Raw genomic sequence first — 24,930 nt, 5'->3', positions numbered from 1 at the left:
ATTAAACCCAAAAATTCACCCATAATAGTCCATTGAATTCCATTTACAAAGAAAATACAAAAAAATGCATTTTTGACCAATTGTTGGCTTTGGTCAACGGTTGACTTTTTGGTCAACTTTGACCAAAGTCAACCCTCACTTGCTCTTGCCCACCCAACTTGGCCTGGCCTTTTTTCTTCAATGTGTTATCCAACCCTCATGTTTATTTATGTTCGTTCTTGGTAGCTTCCATCACAAATAACACATGTGGTGCACCTTGACTTTGTAGCTTTTGAACCGTTAACCATTCGCCACTGGCCTGCCCCCTAACCATGGACCAAGGAGCCCCTAACAGTTCAACCATTATCCTTTGCTCATGCCCCTTTGGATGCAATAAAAACCTTATGCAACAAATCCATGGATGCAGATGGTCTAGCCAATGCTGCTGCCACAATCATGTCACATCCTGCTATGACAGCAAACAGAATTAGCTCTGCCGTTTTGGTTTACAAAGAAAATCTCAACACAACATTTTTTAAGTTAAGTATGGTACGGCAACCATATCCAGCTACAGACTATTACAAGGGAAGTGCATAATTGTTTCAATATTACTCCATTATATCAGGAACTGATGTAAGGTACAGCAAAATCACAAGAAGAGCAATTTAAACATGCAATGAAAAGAAAGGTTACATATAACATTCAGGTTTCTAATCCAATCAAGACAAATGGCACGAATAAGCTCCAAACTGGAAAATACGTATCCCTTTTGCCATGATGCTTGCCCGGTTTTTCCCTGCATTTATTTCTACAGACCGTTGCGAGCTCGTTCTAGAACCTGCAGGATACCTTCTAACGGCGTGATGCAGCCTACAAAGTCCAAAAAAAACCAACAGCTGCTCCTACAATAATGCACACAACAAAACGCAGGTTAAGTGAAAAATGAAAACATGCCGGAGTCGAACTATGGCCAATTATCAATCTACATCAATAGCAGGAAAACAGCCAAGTAAGATTTACGGTGCATGAGCTGAAGGTTACGGTCATTACCTATCGAAACAGAAGCGGAACGGTGAGGTAAAAGTTGAAGTCAGCCGCCAATTCGTGTCGGCATAGCAGCACCACAGGCAGACCATTCAGTATATACTGCCACACGAACATGAAAAGCTTTCACAAGTTGAGTTATTGGTTGTTGATGAAGCAGCTGCTATTCCGCTGCCAATGGTGAAGTCTTTACTTGGCCCATACATGGTCTTCCTGTCTTCTACTGTTAATGGTTATGAAGGAACTAGACGATCTTTGTCACTAAAACTTGTACAGCAACTGCGAGAGCAAAGCCACGTGTCTTCCAAGAGCACAGAGGGCACTGGTCGCCTGTTCAAGAAAATAGAACTGAGTGAATCCACCAGATATGCTTCTGGGGATCCCATTGAAAGCTGGCTTAACACATTACTTTGCTTAGATGTTTCAAACGCCATACCTAGTATTAGCAGGTTACCTCCAGCCAATGAGTGTGATCTATACTATGTTAATCGGGATACTCTTTTTTTTTCCTATCACAAGGACAGTGAATTGTTTTTGCAGCGAATGATGGCCTTATATGTTGCATCACATTACAAGAATTCTCCAAATGATCTACAATTGATGGCAGATGCTCCGGCACATCACTTGTTTGTGCTACTTGGGCCTGTGGATGAATCAAAGAATCAACTTCCTGATATTTTGTGTGTCATCCAGGTTAGCCTTGAGGGGCAGATATCTCGTCAGTCAGCCATCCAAAGTTTGAGCCATGGTCATCAACCTTTTGGGGATCAAATACCATGGAAATTCTGTGGGCAATTCCGAGATACAACTTTTCCTTCACTCTCTGGCGCTCGCATTGTACGCATTGCTACACACCCTAATGCAATGAGGCTTGGTTATGGTTGAGCTGTTAACACGTTATTATGAAGGACAACTTACGCCTATCTCTGAGAATGATGTTGACAATCTTGCTGACTTTCACCTGATTTTAGATTTAGTTCCTACACTGTCGCACCTGCATTTCCAAGAAAAGATTCCAGTTACATTATCACATGCTCAAGCTTGTGTGTTACTCTGCACAGGTCTGCAGAATCAGAACATTTCCCACATTGAGGGACAAATGAAGCTGGAAAGACAACAAATATTGTCTCTATTTATTAAGGTTATGAAGAAATACTACAAACACCTACTGGTACCACATCTGTTGCTGCTATGGAATGGCTATGTACCAAGCCATGAGATATGTTGGCTTACCATCCCGAAAATCTGTTGAACCATATTTGTTACCTTGCAACTCAAACCTACCAAGCATGAACGAGGATGCATCCAACCAAGCTCACCATTTTTTACTGCGGTAAAAAAGGACACATTAATCAGTCAATTTGCAAAACCTAAAGTGCAAAACCATTTAACCAACAGTCAGAGGGCAAAGTCCAAAAAAACATCCCAAATTGGTATGAGGTCAAAGCAGAGAAGAAAGTTTGTGAAGGATACCTTTTCTTGAATCTAACATGGATAGGGTAATTATGTGTCTGAGCATCCAAAGTGCTTTGCAGAAACACTCCTTTTGAACAGCAAGGACCCCATTGGAAACCCTAATTCACAGAATATAAAAGGAGAATGAATCAGTAAGCAACAGGGACCTAGAGGCAAAAATCTGAAGCAGAGAAAACCCTAATTTCTAAAGGTTAGAGGCGGCCACTATTCACAGAAGACCAGGAGGCGAAGAGATTTCAAAGAAGAGAAAACCTAATCCTAAAGGAAGAACAAACCAGCACTTGAAGAGGCGAAAGAAAGTTTCGATCGTCACCTGAGCTGTCATCTTCATCAAAGGTCCGAGGGTGAGCTTCCTGTTTTGTAACAGTCTTTGTTTTTCTTGATTGTTTGAGAGGGATTCGGTGAGGTCGTGATGAGAGAGAGGTTTGAGAGATAGATGCGAGCGATTTTGAGAGCAGAGGGAGTTTGTTTTCGTTTGAGCAAGTTTGAGAGAGAGAGGGTTGGACGTGTTTGAGAGACGGTTGGGTAAGGTGGAGGGATAGCGATTCCGCGAGCGAATGAGAGGTTGGGAGAGGTGAGCAAAGGTTGAGGAAGGCGAGGGCGATGGGGAAGACGAACCTCTGTGTTCTTTTCCCCGTTTCCATTTTTTTCTTTTTTTTCTGTTTTCCTTTTTTAATTCATTCTTTTTGTTTTATTTAACTTAATTTGCTTTTTAACAGAGATAATAAAAAACATAAAAATGTTTGTTTTGTTTTTTTTTATTTATTTTGTTTGTTAGTCCAGTTCATATATTTTGGGTAGTATCTTAATAACAAATATTGTTGAGTGGTCTAGTGGAAAGAGGTTAGTTTCATAATATTAAATGGAGAGGGTTCGATACTCATGGGTGACACCTTTTGCTTTTGATTTTATTTTCCTTTAGCATTTTGTTATCCTTTTAGTATTTTGTTAATATCTCTTTTTATGCTTATTATAATTTCATGTGTTAATAATGCGTAGTTATTGTATTTGAATTTAGTTCAAAAACCATTTTTTAAAAACTATAAAAATCATACTTTCTCGATTTAATATCGAGCCCATTTTTTTTCACCCTTGTAAGTCGATTGCTTTTTAAGCATCGCCATCAACCTCACATAGCTTACTCTTGGGCTTTCTTACAATGAGCCGGTTCCCTTGCACTTACACTCATACATTGTTTATTGTTTCATTATTTCATTCTTTGATTATTTGATTTGATTATATACTTGTTTAAATATCTTATTGTCTGATTGACTGTTGCCTACTTGTATGGTGTATGAGGCATGTATTATTATTGTTTGATTGCCATGAACAACCCCCATTCGTAACAAATGTACCCCTCTCCCATGAAATGTATAAAATTTACTCTTTAATCCTTTATTCACCTGTTAATACAAGAATTAAAATGAACATTCGATAACCATTTCAAAACAAGATCAAAACCTCGATCCAACGTCGAGTAATCATTTCTCAAAACCTAACAGAACCAGCACGTATTCATCCACCCCTTTTGTAAGTCGATTGCTTCATGCATCGCCATCAACCTTGTAAGCCGATTGCTTTATGCATCGCCATCAACCTTGTAAGTCGATTGCTTCATGCATCGCCATCTACCCTCATCCCTAACACTTCTCCTTGCTCCATTCGTCGATTCTTGTTCCGATTAGGTAGCACCCATTAGATAGAACCCTTTGTATGATAACATAGGTAGGATTCCCATATCCTTTTGTATGATAACATAGGTAGAATTCCCATATTTCTTTGCATGCTAACATTAGGTAGATATTCCCATTTGTAAATCCTAAACACCTAAGTACACATTGCATGACAACTATAGGGCAGAGCTTCCCCCACTTCTAGACCTTTCCAAGCGTCTCCGATCTTGTGGCATGTAGTCCGTTCTATTGCAAAGAGGTAACTGCCTAAGACTCGATTCAGCGAGCTGCGACACCTACTGCTAGGACGTGAACACATTGCCCACTCTCCTTTGACACAACTGGTGTCCTCCTTCTCTAAGTCCATATTCAGATGGCAACCCCTATGTAGGGGAACTACGTCGCCCTGATTCTCATACCAGATGAGGTACGTAGGCAGGAGATCGTGCGAGATCTCTCCGGGCGCCCTTTTTTTCTTCAACCTTTGTGTCTCAACCCCCCTTGTGTGTGTTGTTGTGTGCTCGGAAGTTGATGTAAGTCCATCGAGTGGCATTCGGGTTCCAGTGTGAGTTTGTTTGGTTCGGATGCTGATGTAAGTCCAGTGATTGGCAGTCGGGCTCCACGTTTGCCTCTTTGTGTGTGTTTTGGTTCGGATGCTGATGTAAGTCCAGTGATTGGCAGTCAGGCTCCACGTTTGCCTGTGTTTGTTTGTGTGCGTGTTATCCGAACTACGGCAACTCTGATTCTCATGTTCAGATGAGATACGTAGGCACAAGATGCGATGTCTTGCCGAGTTTGACTAACGACTAACAACTAATCCTTGTTTGCTTTCGCCCTCGTTGCGATCCTTTCTCTCGCCCTCGTTGCGATTGAGACCTTCCCTTTCTCTTGCCCTAGTTGCAATCGAGACCTTTGTTCCCGTAGTTAGTTGAACTACGTTTTGCTCTGATTCTCATTCCCGGTGAGATACGTAGGCATAAGACGCGACGTCTTAGCGAGCACACTTACCCTTAACCCATAGGCAGCCGAGCTACGAAGACTCTGATTCTCATTCCAGATGAGATACGTATGCAGTGGATGCGACATCCGTGCGAGTCATTTTCTTTGACCCTCTCTTTCAGTAAATAGTACATTAGATAAACATACACCCTTTAGACAAGAACAACAAGAGTGGATCTCGTAGAGTACTACGGATGCGTAGGGGTGCTAATACCTTCCCTTCGCATAATCGACTCCCGAACCCAAGATTTGGTTGCGAGACCTTGTCTTTTCCTTTCCTCTCTTCAGGTTTACTTCGAGCGTTTCCTTTCCCTCCTTTGGGATAAATAACGCACGGTGGCGACTCTTCTGTCATTTCTTTCTCGCCGGTTGTTTCTTCGCATACCGTATTTTTCGGGCTGCGACAGCTGGCGACTCTGCTGGGGACTTCGTTTCCCTAAGCGAGTCCCTCCTAGGTTTTGTAGGTTTCTTGTTTGTTGGGTGTTTATTCTTTTGTACAGTCATTTATTTTCAGCATTTACCTGCTTTACCTTATTGCATTCATGTACATATGCTTGCTGTATCTGTGGGTTGTTTGTTTGTTGGGTTGGGACTGTTCTATGAGAGATAAGCCCACTACCCAGGCTTGAGTGTACACATAGGTATTAGAGTGGATAGTCATGAGGCTTGCGTGGTATGTTGCTACGTTAAGTCGTTCATGAGACACACATTCCAGACGAGGTTTCTTTTGGATATATTTTGTCCTATGGGTGTTCCATAACGACAGATATTCCTCTAGAAATCGTCGACTCTGGTGACCATTTCCCGAGAACTCAGTCGAGGCCTCTCCTCCGAGACGTGATTATGTTAGCTCTGGTGGGCGCATTCTCGCTGCTCAATCCGAGGACCCCGAGACTGGGAACTTGCTTTAGGATATCCTGTTGAGGGGAGTCAGCAGAGGTCTTTTATCCCGTAATAATGCCAAACCTTCAGTGGTAAACGTATTATTCTCGACTGAAGGGCTGAAGCTGACAAACTTAACCTACCAGTGAGGGGAGGGTTTGATCTCTACAGATATGGTTTCTGCCAGTGGTGTTGTGATGGTGACTTTGGTTCAGCCAAATTTATGGGCATTTATTTCTGGGACGCCGGAGTTCTGTCCGTGGTTTATCAATGGGTTCCGTTTATTTCGGATCCCCGGGTTGAATTTGAAAGTACCTGTTCAGAGGATCTGACTGTCATCCGTTCAGTGGATGTTCCTGTGATGATAGTGATGTAATCTCCAGTTCCGTTTATTTCGGAATTCCCCAAGTCGGATTTATGGTGACTTAGTCCCGATGACTGTGACTAGTTCAGAGAATGGGTCTTCAGATGACTTGGTGGCGCAGTGACTTGCATTCATGCATTTGCATCGCATTCATCTGCATTCAACTCGTGTCTATCCGTACTCAGGGTCCACTTTTTGATTAAGATTCTGGTTGAGAGATATCCAGATGTCAGAATGTTATTGATGAAAAGATTATCTGTCTCTGTGAAACCAAAATCAAAGGAATATTCTTGGTACGGATAGACATTGCATGCGTGAGTCATACTAACCCATTTGCTGTTTTGTAGGTGTCAACCGGTGCGCATAGCTCTTCCATTCAGACATACAGTCAGACTCAACAAATCCAAGCTGATGGATCTTCCCAACGCCGACATCCTTGAACTGAAAGAGATGATGAGGGGATTGTTCAGTATTGTGCAAGGGCTTGCCTTGGGGCAGAAAGCCATGTCTGAGAGATTGGAAAGGATTGAGAGCTGGATGATCAAGGAGAAAGTTCAGGGAAAGGTTCCATCATCCGATGTAACAAATCCCTTTGGCTCGGTAGCAAAGAAACTCTCTGACAGTGGTCCGCTCAAAAAGGAGGTTGAGTCAAGTGGTGTGCCGGCAAAGAAAGTACGCAGTAAGGATCGTTATCATCCTTATGCTGTTGCTGTAACCACTCTTGTTGGTAACTCACCCGTACCCCCGCAACAACCACCACCTCAACAGAAGGCACCGAGAGCTAGGAGCCAGGTGAAGAGAAAGAAGGAAGATCGTCAGTTTGAGGAGCCACCTGTGACCTACACCCTTCTGTTCAGGAGATTGAGGGATTTGGGGTTAGTCCAGCCAAGGATTTTGATTCCCATAGCACAACAGAAGAGGCCTGCACACTATGATGAGAATGCCAGTTGTGAATTCCACTCTGAGGCACCCGGGCACAGTGTTGAGGGTTGTAAAGCTTTCAAGCATATCGTCCAGGACATGGTGGACTCCAAGACCATCAGCTTGGCCCAGATAATGAATGGGGATGTCAACCCGGTACCCAGGCAGGGTCCTGTAAAAGTGAAGATGGTGAAAAAGGTCAAGAAAGGAATGGAGATGACTGAGGAAGATCAGCTAAAGGTTCCACTGGCTGTGGTCCCAAAACCTCTGGTGCAGGATGGAGTCTTCCCTGTGGTTGATAATTGTTGTGCAGCCGTTGCCACAGAGGGGTGTGTATTGATGGGAGACACGACCTAGAAGATGAAAGAAGTAGAAATGGACATTGGAAAACTTGAAATACCCAGTCAAGCAATCGAAACCGTCCAGGTGGAGAGCGCTCTTGTTGTCGAGAGAGAGAAGAAGCTGTCCATTTCTTCTTATAAACAAGCTCTGGAAGTGGTGAAGAACAAAGAGGCCCAAGGCTGGGGAAGGATCATCGACATAGTGGTAAAGGCAGACATGTTCGGGATTGGTTATCCAGATCAAGAGTCGTCTAGACCAAACAGAGGACGTCGTCCACCGTACGTCTTTGTCAGTGCAGGAATGTTGGATTCTGATCATGCTTGTTCAGTGAGTGAAGAGGTTGACTGTGACCGCGAGCTCGAGCTGTGGATAAAGTCGTGCGTGCCAGGCGATTGGAGGGCCTCCAAAAGCATCACTGTCGCTCATCCGGAAGTGTAGTATTTCTGTTTTTAATTCTGTTTGCATGAAAGCCATACGTTTTGCCCGAAACGTACTGGTCCATTGTAAGGGCCATCTCATGTGTTTCATTTTGCAACGTTTTGCATCAGTAATAAATGGATGTTTTTGTGATTAAAAACGGTGTTCCCTGTTTTTCATTTTTTTGGGTTTTAAAAAAAATAAAAATGGCAATGTTTTTCGTTTTTCTTTTGAACTTGTCTCGTTCCAACCTCAAAAGTGATTACCCTTCTGATCTCATCGATAACAATTTGGTTACACCTTTGTATGACTTCGACAATTCGATCTATCATGCCGAAGGAGAAGGCGAAGAAGATTGTGATTTGTTGGAATTAGCCGGGTCGTTGAAACCAGAGGAGAAGGTGATTCAACCGCATGAGGAGTGCTCAGAATTGTCGCTCCAAGCACCGCCGAGGTCAGAAAGCGAATATTGAGGCCGCTTCAGAGGCAAGTCAAGAACAGGATGGTATATGTGCGCCCGGTTGTATCTAGATACACCAAGGTAAGATACCAATGTTGTGGAGGCACGAGTTACCATGGAGAGAAGACTGTCCTCCAGGGAAGCGGAAACCGGTGCTGAAAGATGAGAATGTGTGTGGACTGTCGAGATGTGAGCTGAGTTAATTTGAAAGATGAATTCCCGGTACGTCACAACGAGGTATTGGATTGATTATAATGCTCAGTTTATCTTCATGGATGGCTTCTTGGCCGAGACCAGATTGAACTGTTGCCAGATGATATGACGTAAACCATGTCCATCACACAAGGGGCACCTTCTGGTTATAAGGTGATGTCGCTCAGTATCGAGAAGGCCGGTGCCAAGTATCAGAAGTCTAGGGTGACTTTGTTTCGTGATATGATTCATCGTGAAAGCAAATGCCATGTTGATGACATGATGGCAAAGTCCCAAGCAGAGGAGGGGCATCCGGTGGATCAAGTTGTTTGACAGATAGAGATAACTCATACTGTTGAGTTCGAATTAGCGCACTTATGGAGTGCTGTCCAGCAAGCTGCCGAGGCATGTTGCAAACGAAAGAGGAGTCGAGGTCGATCCTGCTAAAAAAAAAGGGTACTAGAAACGCCTGAACCAAAAATAAACAAAAAAGAAAGAAATCAGATGGTCAGGTGGAATGAGGACGGCCAAGGGGCATGGAAAGAAAAAAAAGGAGTAGCGGGAACCTTTGATTCTGATACCTTCCGGGGAAGAAACGACTGCTAATCTGGTACCTGACAGCCCTTAAGGGGTCTATGAGGTGCGTATTGAGTCAGTATGACTAGTCTTGTCGAAAAGAGCACGCAATTTACCTAAGCAAAAAGTTTATCGACTGTGAAACAATACACTCACTGCTCGAGAAAACTTGATGTACTTTGGCATAGGCTGCTCGCCGATTGAGACAGTGTATGCTGGTTCATACCACTTTGTGGATGTCCAAAATGGATCTGATCAAGTATGTGCTTGAGGAGCTAGCATCGAACGGACGGGTTGTGAGAGGGCAAGTGATGTCGACTGAATACGATATTCAGTATACCTCCGGGAAAGCAACCAAGAGGAGGGTATTGTATGGTTATCTCGCCCAACAGCCCACTGATGATTGTCAACCAAGGAAGTCTGAAGTCCCTGATGAGGGCATCTCGAGGTACTCGAATCGAAAGATTGAGAGTGACCGATCCCGGAGGAGGGGCCTGACCCCGAATCCGAACGGGTTTTGATGTCTGATGGGGAGAGTTTAAAGAGAGTGAGCTAGTGCTTCCCCGATAACATGTGAACGCACCAATGATAGTGGATGAGTACGAAGTTGGTATCCTGAGTGTCGTACTTTGGTACGTGCATCTACTGGGGCAACGCCTTCCTCATGCGGTATGGGATGGAAGTGGTATTGCCTGCTGGAGGCTAGATTTCATTGTGAAGAGTCCGGATGGATGAGAAGTTAGAAAAGGGCGAGTGGATGAGGACTCGGTATAACGCATTGAGCCTGATCGAGAAAAGAGGCTGACAGTTACTTGTCATGGGGCAGTTGTACCCAGTAAATGAAGCGTGTTGTTGACCGAGAAGTGCAACCTCGTGGGTAGCATGGAAGAGATGTGGTGTTGAAAAGGATCCTTCCTCCTCAAGACGATCGTGGGGCAAGTGGATAAACAATTATGAATGTCCGTTCGTGGTCAAAAAGGGGTTTTCTCTGACAGAGCCTTGTTGCTGACGACCACGGATGATGAGGATTTTCCATCCCCTGTGAATGCGGACGCAGTTAAAAGATACTTCGTGAAAAAGAGACCCGCTGGACAAAAAGAATAAAAGAGTCCAGGCAAAAAAGGGCATCCCGGCGAACCAAGAAAAAAGAGAAAAGGTTCGGGCAAAAGTTAGGGATAATAAAAAGAAAAAAAACTGTACACCCGGCAAGTCGAAAACCCCACAAGGGCGACTTGGGCAAAAAAGGGTATCCCGGCGGATCGAAAATCCGAAAGGACGGTCCAGCCAAAAGAGGGATTGAAACGAACAACTGCGTCTAGCATGATCGTTTGTGCTCATGATGACTTGGATAATCTCCGACAGAGACCGATCGGAAGCATCTTGTTCAGAAGACAGAAAGTGCGGAAAGTCTTGAGGACATATGAGGTGTAACTGAGTTGGAACCCGATGAGATCACAGTTTCACGTTGCCATTAGGATAGATTTTTTCCTTTTATGTGCAATCACCTCTTTCCAGGGTTTGCTTCCTGTGTGTTGCTCGGTTGTGAGCCATCTTTTATTCCAGTCAATAAAATGCGTGTTCAGTTAGATAATTTTGTTTTTGTTTTCATTACCGTTTTGATTACGAAAACATCCATTCGTTTTGATAAGAATAGTTGCATTTTGAAACTTAGAGGTCCCTTCCGATGCATGCTTATGAGGTTGAAATCTGGAAATCTTATTCGGAAGTTTGAGTGACTTAGGCGTTGAAATATCGGAACACCTGGGGCATACCTGGGGCACGCTTTTATCTAACGATCTCTGCTGCAGAGCCTGATCAGGGGCAAGAGATAGTTGAACGGTGAAAAGACAGTGAAGGATTACGACGACAGTCCTGGAAAGTTAATCAAGAAGACTCTTCAAAGTCTAAGGACTGGAAAGTTTGTATGAATCCCAGGAATTCGATCTTCGTGGGATGAATCAGAGGAGTCTAGGTGAGTCTGGGTGTTCTCAAAAGAGGAAAGCCGACACTGTGGGTGGACGATGGATGCCGCTGTTCGGCGACTCGACAGGTGTTCCGTGTCCAATAAGCTGTATTTCCCCAGTGGGTGTGAGAGGGTTACCTCCCTAACAGATTTGAGATCAGTGTCTCCTCAGCGAGCCTAAAGGTTACTGCCTTCCCAGTAGGGTTTGTGTTGATGGTTCTCCCTCAGCGAGGTCCCCAAGCGGATCGGGTTCGGAGAAAATCATCCCCAATAGAGATAAGAATGGGTTGCCTCCCCTAGCAGGGTAATCTCCAAGCAGTTCGGGTTCGATGGAATGCATCCTCAGCAAGGTTTGTCTTTCCCCAGCAGGGTGGAAGTTGACGTGATTATAAGATCCTCAGCACAGTTCCTGGAGTTCCCCGGTGTTGTCTCTGGAGGAGACGTGTGTTTATGCATTCATCATTTAGATAAGCATAGCATATTGCATCATTAGTGCATAGCATTTCCATGATCATGGGGCATTGTGTAAAACAAAAAAAACTCATGCATCAACATTGCAAACATGTCCATTAGCCCTAGACCGTGGTGACCAGCCGAGATTGGGTTGTTGGAAAGAGTTTAGCATCGCGCCATTGGATCGGCTTCAGAATTGGGTTCATCAGCATGGTTGAGAAGTTGGTGTTTTCCCAACAAGTGACTCCTTAGTTAAGTGGGTATCCCCAGCAGTGTTACTCCCCGAAGTTGGCATCATTTTGCAAGCTTGGTTCAATTCCCCTAGCATATGTGGGCGTGTCTGATCTCTCCATATAGAGTCGACCCCTTAGGCAGAAAATGTCCACAATTCCTTCTGCGCTCCCCACCGAGATACATCCTCGTGGATGACGGTTGCTTCCGTTCCCTCCATAATGGGATGGGTTTTCCCTATTGAGTTCTTTCCTCATTAGGATGAGTCTTGATTCAGTTTGCCTTTTTGGATCGATCCTAAATTGGCTTCCTGTTGGCTGTCTCCCGTGCTTCCCTGGGGCATAAATGAATAGTCGCTCACTAACCGGCACTCATTCATCTCATCCTCAGCGGAATTTTTTGGCTTCTACCAACGAACCGGTAGTTGTAAGTCTTATCTTTGTGGTTTTCTACCTACAAGCTGGTAGTTGTAAAATCCCACTTTCACCCCCTAGCAGAGGTAGCCTTTGTGGTTCATGCTGTTTTTGGCTTCTACCTACTAACCGGTAGTTGTAAGTCCTATCTTTGTGGTTTTCTACCTATTAACTGGTAGCTGTAAAATCCCACTTTCATCCCCTTGGTGGAGTTAACCCTGTGTGCTCATCCTATCGATGACTGGTTACTTTTCCGTGGTTTTCTGCCTACTAACCGGTAGATGTAATCCCCTCTTTGTGGTATTGATAGTCTTGTCCCCTCTGGATACTTGCCTTGATCAAGCAGTATTGTCCCCCATTGGGTCTTCCCCTTCTTTTTGGATACTTGCTCCGAGTAAGCAACTTTATCCTCTTTTGATTGGTCATCTTATTCATACCTAGTCTGGTACCCCGTTGCCTTTCTTTTCGGTCGTTTATCCATTTAACAACCTGCAACCCGGTTATGGATAATCTTCCATGCGAGTGTATTATCTACGTTTTGACGGCTATAGATAATATATCTCATGCACTCTTTGGTCAATCTTTCGATTGTTATCCCCAGCATAGGTCTTTGGCATGCGTGCCAGCTCACGTATCACTGTTTTGTTATCTTCGCCGATGCTGATAGACATGAAGTTTTTTCCGGTATCCAGACCGAAGTGGTATTCAGGCCAGTTCCCGGTATCCAGACCGAAGTGGCATTCAGGCCAGTTTCCGATTTCCAGATCGAAGAAGTTCTCAACAATCAGGACGAAGAACTTATGGTATTCAGACCAGTTTTCCCGGTATCCAGACCGAAGTGGCATTCAGGCCAGTTTCCGATTTCCAGATCGAAGAAGTTCTCAACAATCAGGACGAAGAACTTATGGTATTCAGACCAGTTTTCCGGTATTCAGACCGAGGTGGTATTCAGACCGAAGTGGCATTCAGGCCAGTTTTCCCGGTATCCAGACCGAAGTGGCATTCAAGCCAGTCTTTCCCGATTTTCAGATCGAAGGGGTTCCCGGTATCCAGACCGAGGTGGCATTCAGGCCAGTTTTCCCGGTATCCAGACCGAAGTGGCGTTCAGGCCAGTCTCCGACATCCAGATCGAAGAAGTTCTCAACAATCAGGACGAAGAACTTATGGTATTCAGACCAGTTTTCCCGGTATCCAGACCGAAGTGGCATTCAGGCCAGTTTCCGATTTCCAGATCGAAGAAGTTCTCAACAATCAGGACGAAGAACTTATGGTATTCAGACCAGTTTTCTGGTATTCAGACCGAGGTGGTATTCAGACCGAAGTGGCATTCAGCCCAGTTTTCCCGGTATCCAGACCGAAGTGGCATTCAAGCCAGTCTTTCCCGATTTTCAGATCGAAGGGGTTCCCGGTATCCAGACCGAAGTGGTATTCAGGCCAGTTCCCGGTATCCAGACCGAAGTGGCATTCAGGCCAGTTTCCGATTTCCAGATCGAAGAAGTTCTCAACAATCAGGACGAAGAACTTATGGTATTCAGACCAGTTTTCCCGGTATCCAGACCGAAGTGGCATTCAGGCCAGTTTCCGATTTCCAGATCGAAGAAGTTCTCAACAATCAGGACGAAGAACTTATGGTATTCAGACCAGTTTTCCGGTATTCAGACCGAGGTGGTATTCAGACCGAAGTGGCATTCAGGCCAGTTTTCCCGGTATCCAGACCGAAGTGGCATTCAAGCCAGTCTTTCCCGATTTTCAGATCGAAGGGGTTCCCGATATCCAGACCGAGGTGGCATTCAGGCCAGTTTTCTCGGTATCCAGACCGAAGTGGCGTTCAGGCCAGTCTCCGACATCCAGATCGAAGAAGTTCTCAACAATCAGGACGAAGAACTTATGGTATTCAGACTAGTTTTCCCGGTATCCAGACCGAAGTGGCATTCAGGCCAGTTTCCGATTTCCAGATCGAAGAAGTTCTCAACAATCAGGACGAAGAACTTATGGTATTCAGACCAGTTTTCCGGTATTCAGACCGAGGTGGTATTCAGACCGAAGTGGCATTCAGGCCAGTTTTCCCGGTATCCAGACCGAAGTGGCATTCAAGCTAGTCTTTCCCGATTTTCAGATCGAAGGGGTTCCCGGTATCCAGACCGAGGTGGCATTCAGGCCAGTTTTCCCGGTATCCAGACCGAAGTGGCGTTCAGGCCAGTCTTCGACATTCAGATCGAAGAAGTTTCCGACGATCAAGTCGAAGTACTTGTGGCATTCAGGCCAGTTTTCCGATTTCCAGATCGAAGTGGTGTTCAGACCAGATTTCCGGTGATCAGACCAACATTGATACTCTCATATTCCGATGCTTAGTGCGGCGTTCAGGCCATGGGTATTCCTGTGTTACCATTTATTTTGGTATCCAGGTCAACTTGTTGTTTCGGTACTCAGGCCGATTTTCACCATACCAGCAAGATTCTTCTTTTGAGATTGCTTCTTTGCCGTTTCTGACAGGCATGGTTAATTATTTCATAGGGATTCAGGATCAAAATTCAGGTCTTCTTAGTATTTAATCATCTCCCACTATGATCATATGAAGAACGTCCTGCTTCATTTTCTCTAGTTGAAGACGCTTAAATAGGGGCAGCTGTCATACCCCGATTTTGATCCTGAATTTTTATGTTTGTTTGGCATGCTTGGCCTAACCTTACTCTGGTTTTTATGTGAGAATTGGTCTTGGTCCAAAAGTCATGGTGTTTGTTCTTGAGATTGTTAATATGTCTATGGTCTGGGTCATCTGAACAACCGGTTTCCTTGTGTTTCAAGCCACTTTCTAGTCATGTTATTGGTTCATGGATACTATGCCAAAACCCTAACCTTATGGTCTCATTTCATGGTTTTGTTCATACACATTATCAGTCAAGTTATTTTTCTTTTCAAAAAAAAAGGGTCAAATATTCAAGTCATGATTAAACCAATTGTGAAACCAATTCCCAATAATTTTCAAACCATTTCAATCTATTTTATCCATTTTAAACCATTACATTTGATTCCATACAAAAAAAATAATACAAAATTTGGTCAACTTTGACCAAAGTCAACCCAATTTCATTAAACCCAAAAATTCACCCATAATAGTCCATTGAATTCCATTTACAAAGAAAATACAAAAAAATGCATTTTTGACCAATTGTTGGCTTTGGTCAACGGTTGACTTTTTGGTCAACTTTGACCAAAGTCAACCCTCACTTGCTCTTGCCCACCCAACTTGGCCTGGCCTTTTTTCTTCAATGTGTTATCCAACCCTCATGTTTATTTATGTTCGTTCTTGGTAGCTTCCATCACAAATAACACATGTGGTGCACCTTGACTTTGTAGCTTTTGAACCGTTAACCATTCGCCACTGGCCTGCCCCCTAACCATGGACCAAGGAGCCCCTAACAGTTCAACCATTATCCTTTGCTCATGCCCCTTTGGATGCAATAAAAACCTTATGCAACAAATCCATGGATGCAGATGGTCTAGCCAATGCTGCTGCCACAATCATGTCACATCCTGCTATGACAGCAAACAGAATTAGCTCTGCCGTTTTGGTTTACAAAGAAAATCTCAACACAACATTTTTTAAGTTAAGTATGGTACGGCAACCATATCCAGCTACAGACTATTACAAGGGAAGTGCATAATTGTTTCAATATTACTCCATTATATCAGGAACTGATGTAAGGTACAGCAAAATCACAAGAAGAGCAATTTAAACATGCAATGAAAAGAAAGGTTACATATAACATTCAGGTTTCTAATCCAATCAAGACAAATGGCACGAATAAGCTCCAAACTGGAAAATACGTATCCCTTTTGCCATGATGCTTGCCCGGTTTTTCCCTGCATTTATTTCTACAGACCGTTGCGAGCTCGTTCTAGAACCTGCAGGATACCTTCTAACGGCGTGATGCAGCCTACAAAGTCCAAAAAAAACCAACAGCTGCTCCTACAATAATGCACACAACAAAACGCAGGTTAAGTGAAAAATGAAAACATGCCGGAGTCGAACTATGGCCAATTATCAATCTACATCAATAGCAGGAAAACAGCCAAGTAAGATTTACGGTGCATGAGCTGAAGGTTACGGTCATTACCTATCGAAACAGAAGCGGAACGGTGAGGTAAAAGTTGAAGTCAGCCGCCAATTCGTGTCGGCATAGCAGCACCACAGGCAGACCATTCAGTATATACTGCCACACGAACATGAAAAGCTTTCACAAGTTGAGTTATTGGTTGTTGATGAAGCAGCTGCTATTCCGCTGCCAATGGTGAAGTCTTTACTTGGCCCATACATGGTCTTCCTGTCTTCTACTGTTAATGGTTATGAAGGAACTGGACGATCTTTGTCACTAAAACTTGTACAGCAACTGCGAGAGCAAAGCCACGTGTCTTCCAAGAGCACAGAGGGCACTGGTCGCCTGTTCAAGAAAATAGAACTGAGTGAATCCACCAGATATGCTTCTGGGGATCCCATTGAAAGCTGGCTTAACACATTACTTTGCTTAGATGTTTCAAACGCCATACCTAGTATTAGCAGGTTACCTCCAGCCAATGAGTGTGATCTATACTATGTTAATCGGGATACTCTTTTTTTTTTCCTATCACAAGGACAGTGAATTGTTTTTGCAGCGAATGATGGCCTTATATGTTGCATCACATTACAAGAATTCTCCAAATGATCTACAATTGATGGCAGATGCTCCGGCACATCACTTGTTTGTGCTACTTGGGCCTGTGGATGAATCAAAGAATCAACTTCCTGATATTTTGTGTGTCATCCAGGTTAGCCTTGAGGGGCAGATATCTCGTCAGTCAGCCATCCAAAGTTTGAGCCATGGTCATCAACCTTTTGGGGATCAAATACCATGGAAATTCTGTGGGCAATTCCGAGATACAACTTTTCCTTCACTCTCTGGCGCTCGCATTGTACGCATTGCTACACACCCTAATGCAATGAGGCTTGGTTATGGTTGAGCTGTTAACACGTTATTATGAAGGACAACTTACGCCTATCTCTGAGAATGATGTTGACAATCTTGCTAACTTTCACCTGATTTTAGATTTAGTTCCTACACTGTCGCACCTGCATTTCCAAGAAAAGATTCCAGTTACATTATCACATGCTCAAGCTTGTGTGTTACTCTGCACAGGTCTGCAGAATCAGAACATTTCCCACATTGAGGGACAAATGAAGCTGGAAAGACAACAAATATTGTCTCTATTTATTAAGGTTATGAAGAAATACTACAAACACCTACTGGTACCACATCTGTTGCTGCTATGGAATGGCTATGTACCAAGCCATGAGATATGTTGGCTTACCATCCCGAAAATCTGTTGAACCATATTTGTTACCTTGCAACTCAAACCTACCAAGCATGAACGAGGATGCATCCAACCAAGCTCACCATTTTTTACTGCGGTAAAAAAGGACACATTAATCAGTCAATTTGCAAAACCTAAAGTGCAAAACCATTTAACCAACAGTCAGAGGGCAAAGTCCAAAAAAACATCCCAAATTGGTATGAGGTCAAAGCAGAGAAGAAAGTTTGTGAAGGATACCTTTTCTTGAATCTAACATGGATAGGGTAATTATGTGTCTGAGCATCCAAAGTGCTTTGCAGAAACACTCCTTTTGAACAGCAAGGACCCCATTGGAAACCCTAATTCACAGAATATAAAAGGAGAATGAATCAGTAAGCAACAGGGACCTAGAGGCAAAAATCTGAAGCAGAGAAAACCCTAATTTCTAAAGGTTAGAGGCGGCCACTATTCACAGAAGACCAGGAGGCGAAGAGATTTCAAAGAAGAGAAAACCTAATCCTAAAGGAAGAACAAACCAGCACTTGAAGAGGCGAAAGAAAGTTTCGATCGTCACCTGAGCTGTCATCTTCATCAAAGGTCCGAGGGTGAGCTTCCTGTTTTGTAACAGTCTTTGTTTTTCTTGATTGTTTGAGAGGGATTCGGTGAGGTCGTGATGAGAGAGAGGTTTGAGAGATAGATGCGAGCGATTTTGAGAGCAGAGGGAGTTTGTTTTCGTTTGAGCAAGTTTGAGAGAGAGAGAGGGTTGGACGTGTTTGAGAGACGGTTGGGTAAGGTGGAGGGATAGCGATTCCGCGAGCGAATGAGAGGTTGCGAGAGGTGAGCAAAGGTTGAGGAAGGCGAGGGCGATGGGGAAGACGAACCTCTGTGTTCTTTTCCCCGTTTCCATTTTTTTCTTTTTTTTCTGTTTTCCTTTTTTAATTCATTCTTTTTGTTTTATTTAACTTAATTTGCTTTTTAACAGAGATAATAAAAAACATAAAAATGTTTGTTTTGTTTTTTTTTATTTATTTTGTTTGTTAGTCCAGTTCATATATTTTGGGTAGTATCTTAATAACAAATATTGTTGAGTGGTCTAGTGGAAAGAGGTTAGTTTCATAATATTAAATGGAGAGGGTTCGATACTCATGGGTGACACCTTTTGCTTTTGATTTTATTTTCCTTTAGCATTTTGTTATCCTTTTAGTATTTTGTTAATATCTCTTTTTATGCTTATTATAATTTCATGTGTTAATAATGCGTAGTTATTGTATTTGAATTTAGTTCAAAAACCATTTTTTAAAAACTATAAAAATCATACTTTCTCGATTTAATATCGAGCCCATTTTTTTTCACCCTTGTAAGTCGATTGCTTTTTAAGCATCGCCATCAACCTCACATAGCTTACTCTTGGGCTTTCTTACAATGAGCCGGTTCCCTTGCACTTACACTCATACATTGTTTATTGTTTCATTATTTCATTCTTTGATTATTTGATTTGATTATATACTTGTTTAAATATCTTATTGTCTGATTGACTGTTGCCTACTTGTATGGTGTATGAGGCATGTATTATTATTGTTTGATTGCCATGAACAACCCCCATTCGTAACAAATGTACCCCTCTCCCATGAAATGTATAAAATTTACACTTTAATCCTTTATTCACCTGTTAATACAAGAATTAAAATGAACATTCGATAACCATTTCAAAACAAGATCAAAACCTCGATCCAACGTCGAGTAATCATTTCTCAAAACCTAACAGAACCAGCACGTATTCATCCACCCCTTTTGTAAGTCGATTGCTTCATGCATCGCCATCAACCTTGTAAGCCGATTGCTTTATGCATCGCCATCAACCTTGTAAGTCGATTGCTTCATGCATCGCCATCTACCCTCATCCCTAACACTTCTCCTTGCTCCATTCGTCGATTCTTGTTCCGATTAGGTAGCACCCATTAGATAGAACCCTTTGTATGATAACATAGGTAGGATTCCCATATCCTTTTGTATGATAACATAGGTAGAATTCCCATATTTCTTTGCATGCTAACATTAGGTAGATATTCCCATTTGTAAATCCTAAACACCTAAGTACACATTGCATGACAACTATAGGGCAGAGCTTCCCCCACTTCTAGACCTTTCCGAGCGTCTCCGATCTTGTGGCATGTAGTCCATTTTATTGCAAAGAGGTAACTGCCTAAGACTCGATTCAGCGAGCTGCGACACCTACTGCTAGGACGTGAACACATTGCCCACTCTCCTTTGACACAACTGGTGTCCTCCTTCTCTAAGTCCATATTCAGATGGCAACCCCTATGTAGGGGAACTACGTCGCCCTGATTCTCATACCAGATGAGGTACGTAGGCAGGAGATCGTGCGAGATCTCTCCGGGCGCCCTTTTTTTCTTCAACCTTTGTGTCTCAACCCCCCTTGTGTGTGTTGTTGTGTGCTCGGAAGTTGATGTAAGTCCATCGAGTGGCATTCGGGTTCCAGTGTGAGTTTGTTTGGTTCAGATGCTGATGTAAGTCCAGTGATTGGCAGTCGGGCTCCACGTTTGCCTCTTTGTGTGTGTTTTGGTTCGGATGCTGATGTAAGTCCAGTGATTGGCAGTCAGGCTCCACGTTTGCCTGTGTTTGTTTGTGTGCGTGTTATCCGAACTACGGCAACTCTGATTCTCATGTTCAGATGAGATACGTAGGCACAAGATGCGATGTCTTGCCGAGTTTGACTAACGACTAACAACTAATCCTTGTTTGCTTTCGCCCTCGTTGCGATCCTTTCTCTCGCCCTCGTTGCGATCGAGACCTTCCCTTTCTCTTGCCCTAGTTGCAATCGAGACCTTTGTTCCCGTAGTTAGTTGAACTACGTTTTGCTCTGATTCTCATTCCCGATGAGATACGTAGGCATAAGACGCGACGTCTTAGCGAGCACACTTACCCTTAACCCATAGGCAGCCGAGCTACGAAGACTCTGATTCTCATTCCAGATGAGATACGTATGCAGTGGATGCGACATCCGTGCGAGTCATTTTCTTTGACCCTCTCTTTCAGTAAATAGTACATTAGATAAACATACACCCTTTAGACAAGAACAACAAAAGTGGATCCCGTAGAGTACTACGGATGCGTAGGGGTGCTAATACCTTCCCTTCGCATAATCGACTCCCGAACCCAAGATTTGGTTGCGAGACCTTGTCTTTTCCTTTCCTCTCTTCAGGTTTACTTCGAGCGTTTCCTTTCCCTCCTTTGGGATAAATAACGCACGGTGGCGACTCTTCTGTCATTTCTTTCTCGCCGGTTGTTTCTTCGCATACCGTATTTTTCGGGCTGCGACACAAAGGACTTGGCCAATGCCAACTTTCATGAAACCAAGTGCTTGTGAAATGAATATTTCATCTGAAGCAAGTATTGAAGATCCATTTGAGTTCATCTGCTACGTGATCTTGTTGAAGCTGTTATTTTGAACTTGTGCCTAGTGCATATCCTTGAGTTTATCTGATACATGGGAATTTGTGAAGAAGATCATGGAATTGCTAAGCTTGGATGTGGCTATCTTTATTTGATGTCATGCTCTTCATCTTGCTATTTGTGTATTGGTATTGCTTGATTCTAAAATCCAAGGGAAATTTGGGTTTCTATATGACATTCTTGTCTATTGGATTGCAGCTCATTGGTCAGATCTTTTCAACCCTTAACTTCTAATTTTTGCTTAGGATTAGTCTCTTCATCTCTTCCCCATTTATTTAATTTCAAATCTTTCCCTCCTTTTAAAAATCTTCTTTACTTGTGATTTCTAAACTTAGACTTTATTTTCAATTAGAAACTTTGGCCTTATGCCATTGTATTTTTAAAAATCTTTTGTTAATCAAACTTGTAAATTTAAATAATTCATTTTTTCAAATAAATATCTAAACTAACTCAATTTTTCAACTATTTTTCAAAATAATCCACTTTTAAATTAAAAAAATTCTCAAAACAAATGAGGCGTCAATTTAATTGACGCATATATACAATACATAAGAGGAGGCGTCAATCCAATTGGCGTATGAGAGAGAATGTACTCTCTCCTATATATTTGTATACTATTGTCAATTGGATTAACGTCTCATTTTATGTGTTGTACATAGGTGTCAATTGGATTGGCGTCTCCTTTATTTTGAAAATTTTTTATAAAAAAAATAAGTTACTTTAGAAAATAGTAGAAAATATGGGATGTTTTAAGTATTTATTTAAAAAAAATGGATTATTTAGATAAAAAATTCTCATAATCAATTAGGCAGTGATGTCCTGAAATGGGTTTCATTGGATTGAAATTTTGGAACCACAGAAAGAGCCTCTCCTTCATGTAAATGATAAAGCAAAAGAAGAATAACATAAAGTTAGGCATTTTGCTGACCTACTTGATTGATAAGGGCTGCCTCTCATCTCGTGTATATAATGTTGTTGGGATCTCAACCACAAACATTTTTATACTATAATTGTGTTTATTTGCTCAACCACGTGATTTTAAGCCTTATTGGAAACTAGTATAAACATCTGAATAAAAGTGTTTTATACATTTTGTTTTAAAAGATAAATGCATTTTTGCTATATTATATTTTTATCAAAGTTAGCATTTAGTTTCTTACTCCCTTCATATCATAAAAGTATTTAATTTATATTATTTTTCTCTATCATAAAATAATTGTTTTTTTAATATCAATAAAATATTTTATTTTTTATTATTATACATTTATTTATTGAATTTAATTGAAATATATTGACATTGTAAAAGAATTTTACACATCCAGTTAATCATATACTTTGGATATTGAAATAAGTTTGACTTTTATTTTAAAAATTTATAAAATAATGCAAATGGGTGATAGTAATAAATCGACCGTATAAAACTTTTTTCACCTACAGTGTATAGTAATTAATCATTTATTTATTAACTACATCATTTTATTTAACTATTTTATTAATTATAATTAATAAAGATATAATAATAAGTGATATTAATTTTATCATTAAAATAATATATCTAATTATTTTCTTAAAAAATCGTATTTGACTATATATATATATATATATATATATATATATATAATATTTTTTATGAGACGAAGGGGGAAATTTTTTTAAATTGAGCTTTTCCACCTATTTTACAATATTTAAAAAATTTTGACCTCTATATTTTACAATATTATTATTTATTATAATATATAGAAATACAAAAACAAAATAGTTGATTGTCATCTAATAACCTATTTAACCACATCATTATAACGATGAAGTATCATCATAAAAAATAATTTATTCATTTCTTATCAATATTATTGAGACCTAATTTTTATTAAACATTAAAACTCATATATATATATATATATATATATATATATATATATATATATATATATATATATAACATTTACAAAATCATATAAATATATCTTTCACTAATAATTTTATCTTACATAATCTTGTTTTTTTAATCACACAAATTAAATTAAATTTATAATTCTATTAGTATTAAATTTTATTATTAATTTTAAGAATTTTTCGATATCATAAAATTTTATTCTTTCTACCAATTTATATATAAAAAATTATAAATTATTTCTTCAAATCTCATTGAATATGTATATTTCGGTATCTCATTAAAAAGTATTTCGTTCATTTCGACCTCATATTTTATGGACTATGTATATTCGGACTCTTTTCGAGCCAAATATACCTCCTGGCATAGGACAATTGGGTCGGGTAAGAATTTGGATATAGACTAACCTCAATATAAATGGGTCAAAGCGAACAAGACGGACAAAGATGCATACGTCAAGTTGGTAATTCATACAATTCAATATGAAAGAACTTATAAAAATAAAATGTTTTCATAAGTTATTTTCAATTTATTTCTATAAGTTATCCAAAATATTTAAATATTTTATTTGAATATTTAATTATAAAAAATTTATTGAAAAGTAAGCAGAAAACAAAAGTTAAAAAACTTTTGAGTAGTTTTATTCCTATCTATATATTCATATATTCACTTATTTTACTCACTTCCATCTTTGTTTAGCTTGTTGAAGATTCTCCAATATTGCTCCTCAACATTTTGGTCCTCCTCTATTATGTGGTTCTTGAGAATACAGATCATACAAATTCTACATTTCACCAAAGATTTTCATTCCAACTTGCTCTACCCTCCCATTCTTCTTATATAAAGGACCAAACTTTGCTTACACATTTCAAAATCATCTCTTCCTTGAGTTTCATTACTTGCACAAAATATATCTTCCACATTTTGAATAACCTTTTTCTTATCTAAACCATTCATATTTTTGTTAACTCTCGAAACCTTAAGAGTCTGTTTGGTGTTTAGGATAAGTCGGAGTAATTTGTTTGTAGTAGAAGAAATGGCATCAATGTCGGCATCTGGTTCATGGAGTGGTAAGGAGAACAAAGCATTTGAAAGGGCATTAGCTGTGTTTGATAAAGACACACCTGATCGTTGGTCGAATGTTGCTAAAGCTGTTGGTGGAGGAAAAACTGCTGAAGATGTTAAGAGACAGTATGAACTTCTTGTTAGGGATATTAGGCACATTGAATCAGGTCAAGTTCCATTCCCAAATTACAACAACAATGCTACCTTCGATCACGAGAAAAGGTAATATACTATCTATATATACATTCTTTTAACTTTTTCATAAACGCTAAAAGCTTCTCATTATCTTAACATTCTTTATTGCTTCTTGGTTTCACTTGCAGGTTTAGAAACATGAAGCTCCAGTGACCAAATGGTGTCAACAATAAAGAATTTGTAATTCTAATTGTCATGTAATTTTAATATTTAAAATGATGTTTCATATATGTAGTGCCAGTGATGTAGCATTTAGTGAAACTCTTTGTCATAAGAATCATATATCCCATGATTCCATTGTCCCACTATTTTGTCGTTGGAATATCAACGGTTCTGTTTTTGTTCCATTCCAATCCTTAATAAAGTTTTAATTTTATGTGCTATATTTGTCCATTATTATAATTATAACATTAGTTTTATATGTTGAGGAAAATAAATAATATATTTTAGGTGACCATTTTATGTAGGGATGTTCCTACAAGTTTATGCTGGTAATTAGGAGTTCAAATCCAAACCATTTAAAACATAAAAACAAAACTTCATCTAAAAAATTCAAAAATTATAAATAAAAAATTAATACTATTAAATGCTC

At 40.8% G+C, this 24,930-nt stretch overlaps 1 protein-coding gene and 2 pseudogenes across 1 annotated transcript; all 3 read left to right on the top strand.

The window, feature by feature from the left end:
- Positions 1-396: 396 nt before the first annotated feature.
- On the top strand, positions 397-3,511 carry LOC127081667 (RNA cytidine acetyltransferase 1-like; annotated as a pseudogene).
- A 12,359-nt stretch (positions 3,512-15,870) lies between these two features.
- Positions 15,871-18,988, top strand: LOC127081666 (RNA cytidine acetyltransferase 1-like; annotated as a pseudogene).
- Positions 18,989-23,782: 4,794 nt separating this feature from the next.
- LOC127082909 (protein RADIALIS-like 3) lies at positions 23,783-24,710 on the top strand. Its single transcript, XM_051023134.1, has 2 exons — positions 23,783-24,365; positions 24,467-24,710. The coding sequence occupies exons 1-2, from the start codon at positions 24,115-24,117 to the stop codon at positions 24,489-24,491; spliced, it is 276 nt and encodes a 91-aa protein (XP_050879091.1). The 5' UTR covers positions 23,783-24,114; the 3' UTR covers positions 24,492-24,710.
- Positions 24,711-24,930: the final 220 nt, after the last annotated feature.

This window comes from Lathyrus oleraceus, chromosome 5 (assembly GCF_024323335.1).
Source record: "Lathyrus oleraceus cultivar Zhongwan6 chromosome 5, CAAS_Psat_ZW6_1.0, whole genome shotgun sequence".
NCBI classification, from domain to species: Eukaryota; Viridiplantae; Streptophyta; class Magnoliopsida; order Fabales; family Fabaceae; genus Lathyrus; species Lathyrus oleraceus.
Note: the sequence above shows the minus strand (reverse complement) of the source record. Positions and strands in the feature narration are given on the sequence as shown.

Excerpts from the sequence above, each read along its gene's own strand:
- LOC127082909 (XM_051023134.1), top strand. The coding sequence starts at position 24,115 with ATGGCATCAATGTCGGCATCTGGTTCATGGAGTGGTAAGGAGAACAAA. Across the intron at positions 24,366-24,466 it reads ACCTTCGATCACGAGAAAAG|GTTTAGAAACATGAAGCTCC; the intron begins GTAATATACTAT and ends TTTCACTTGCAG.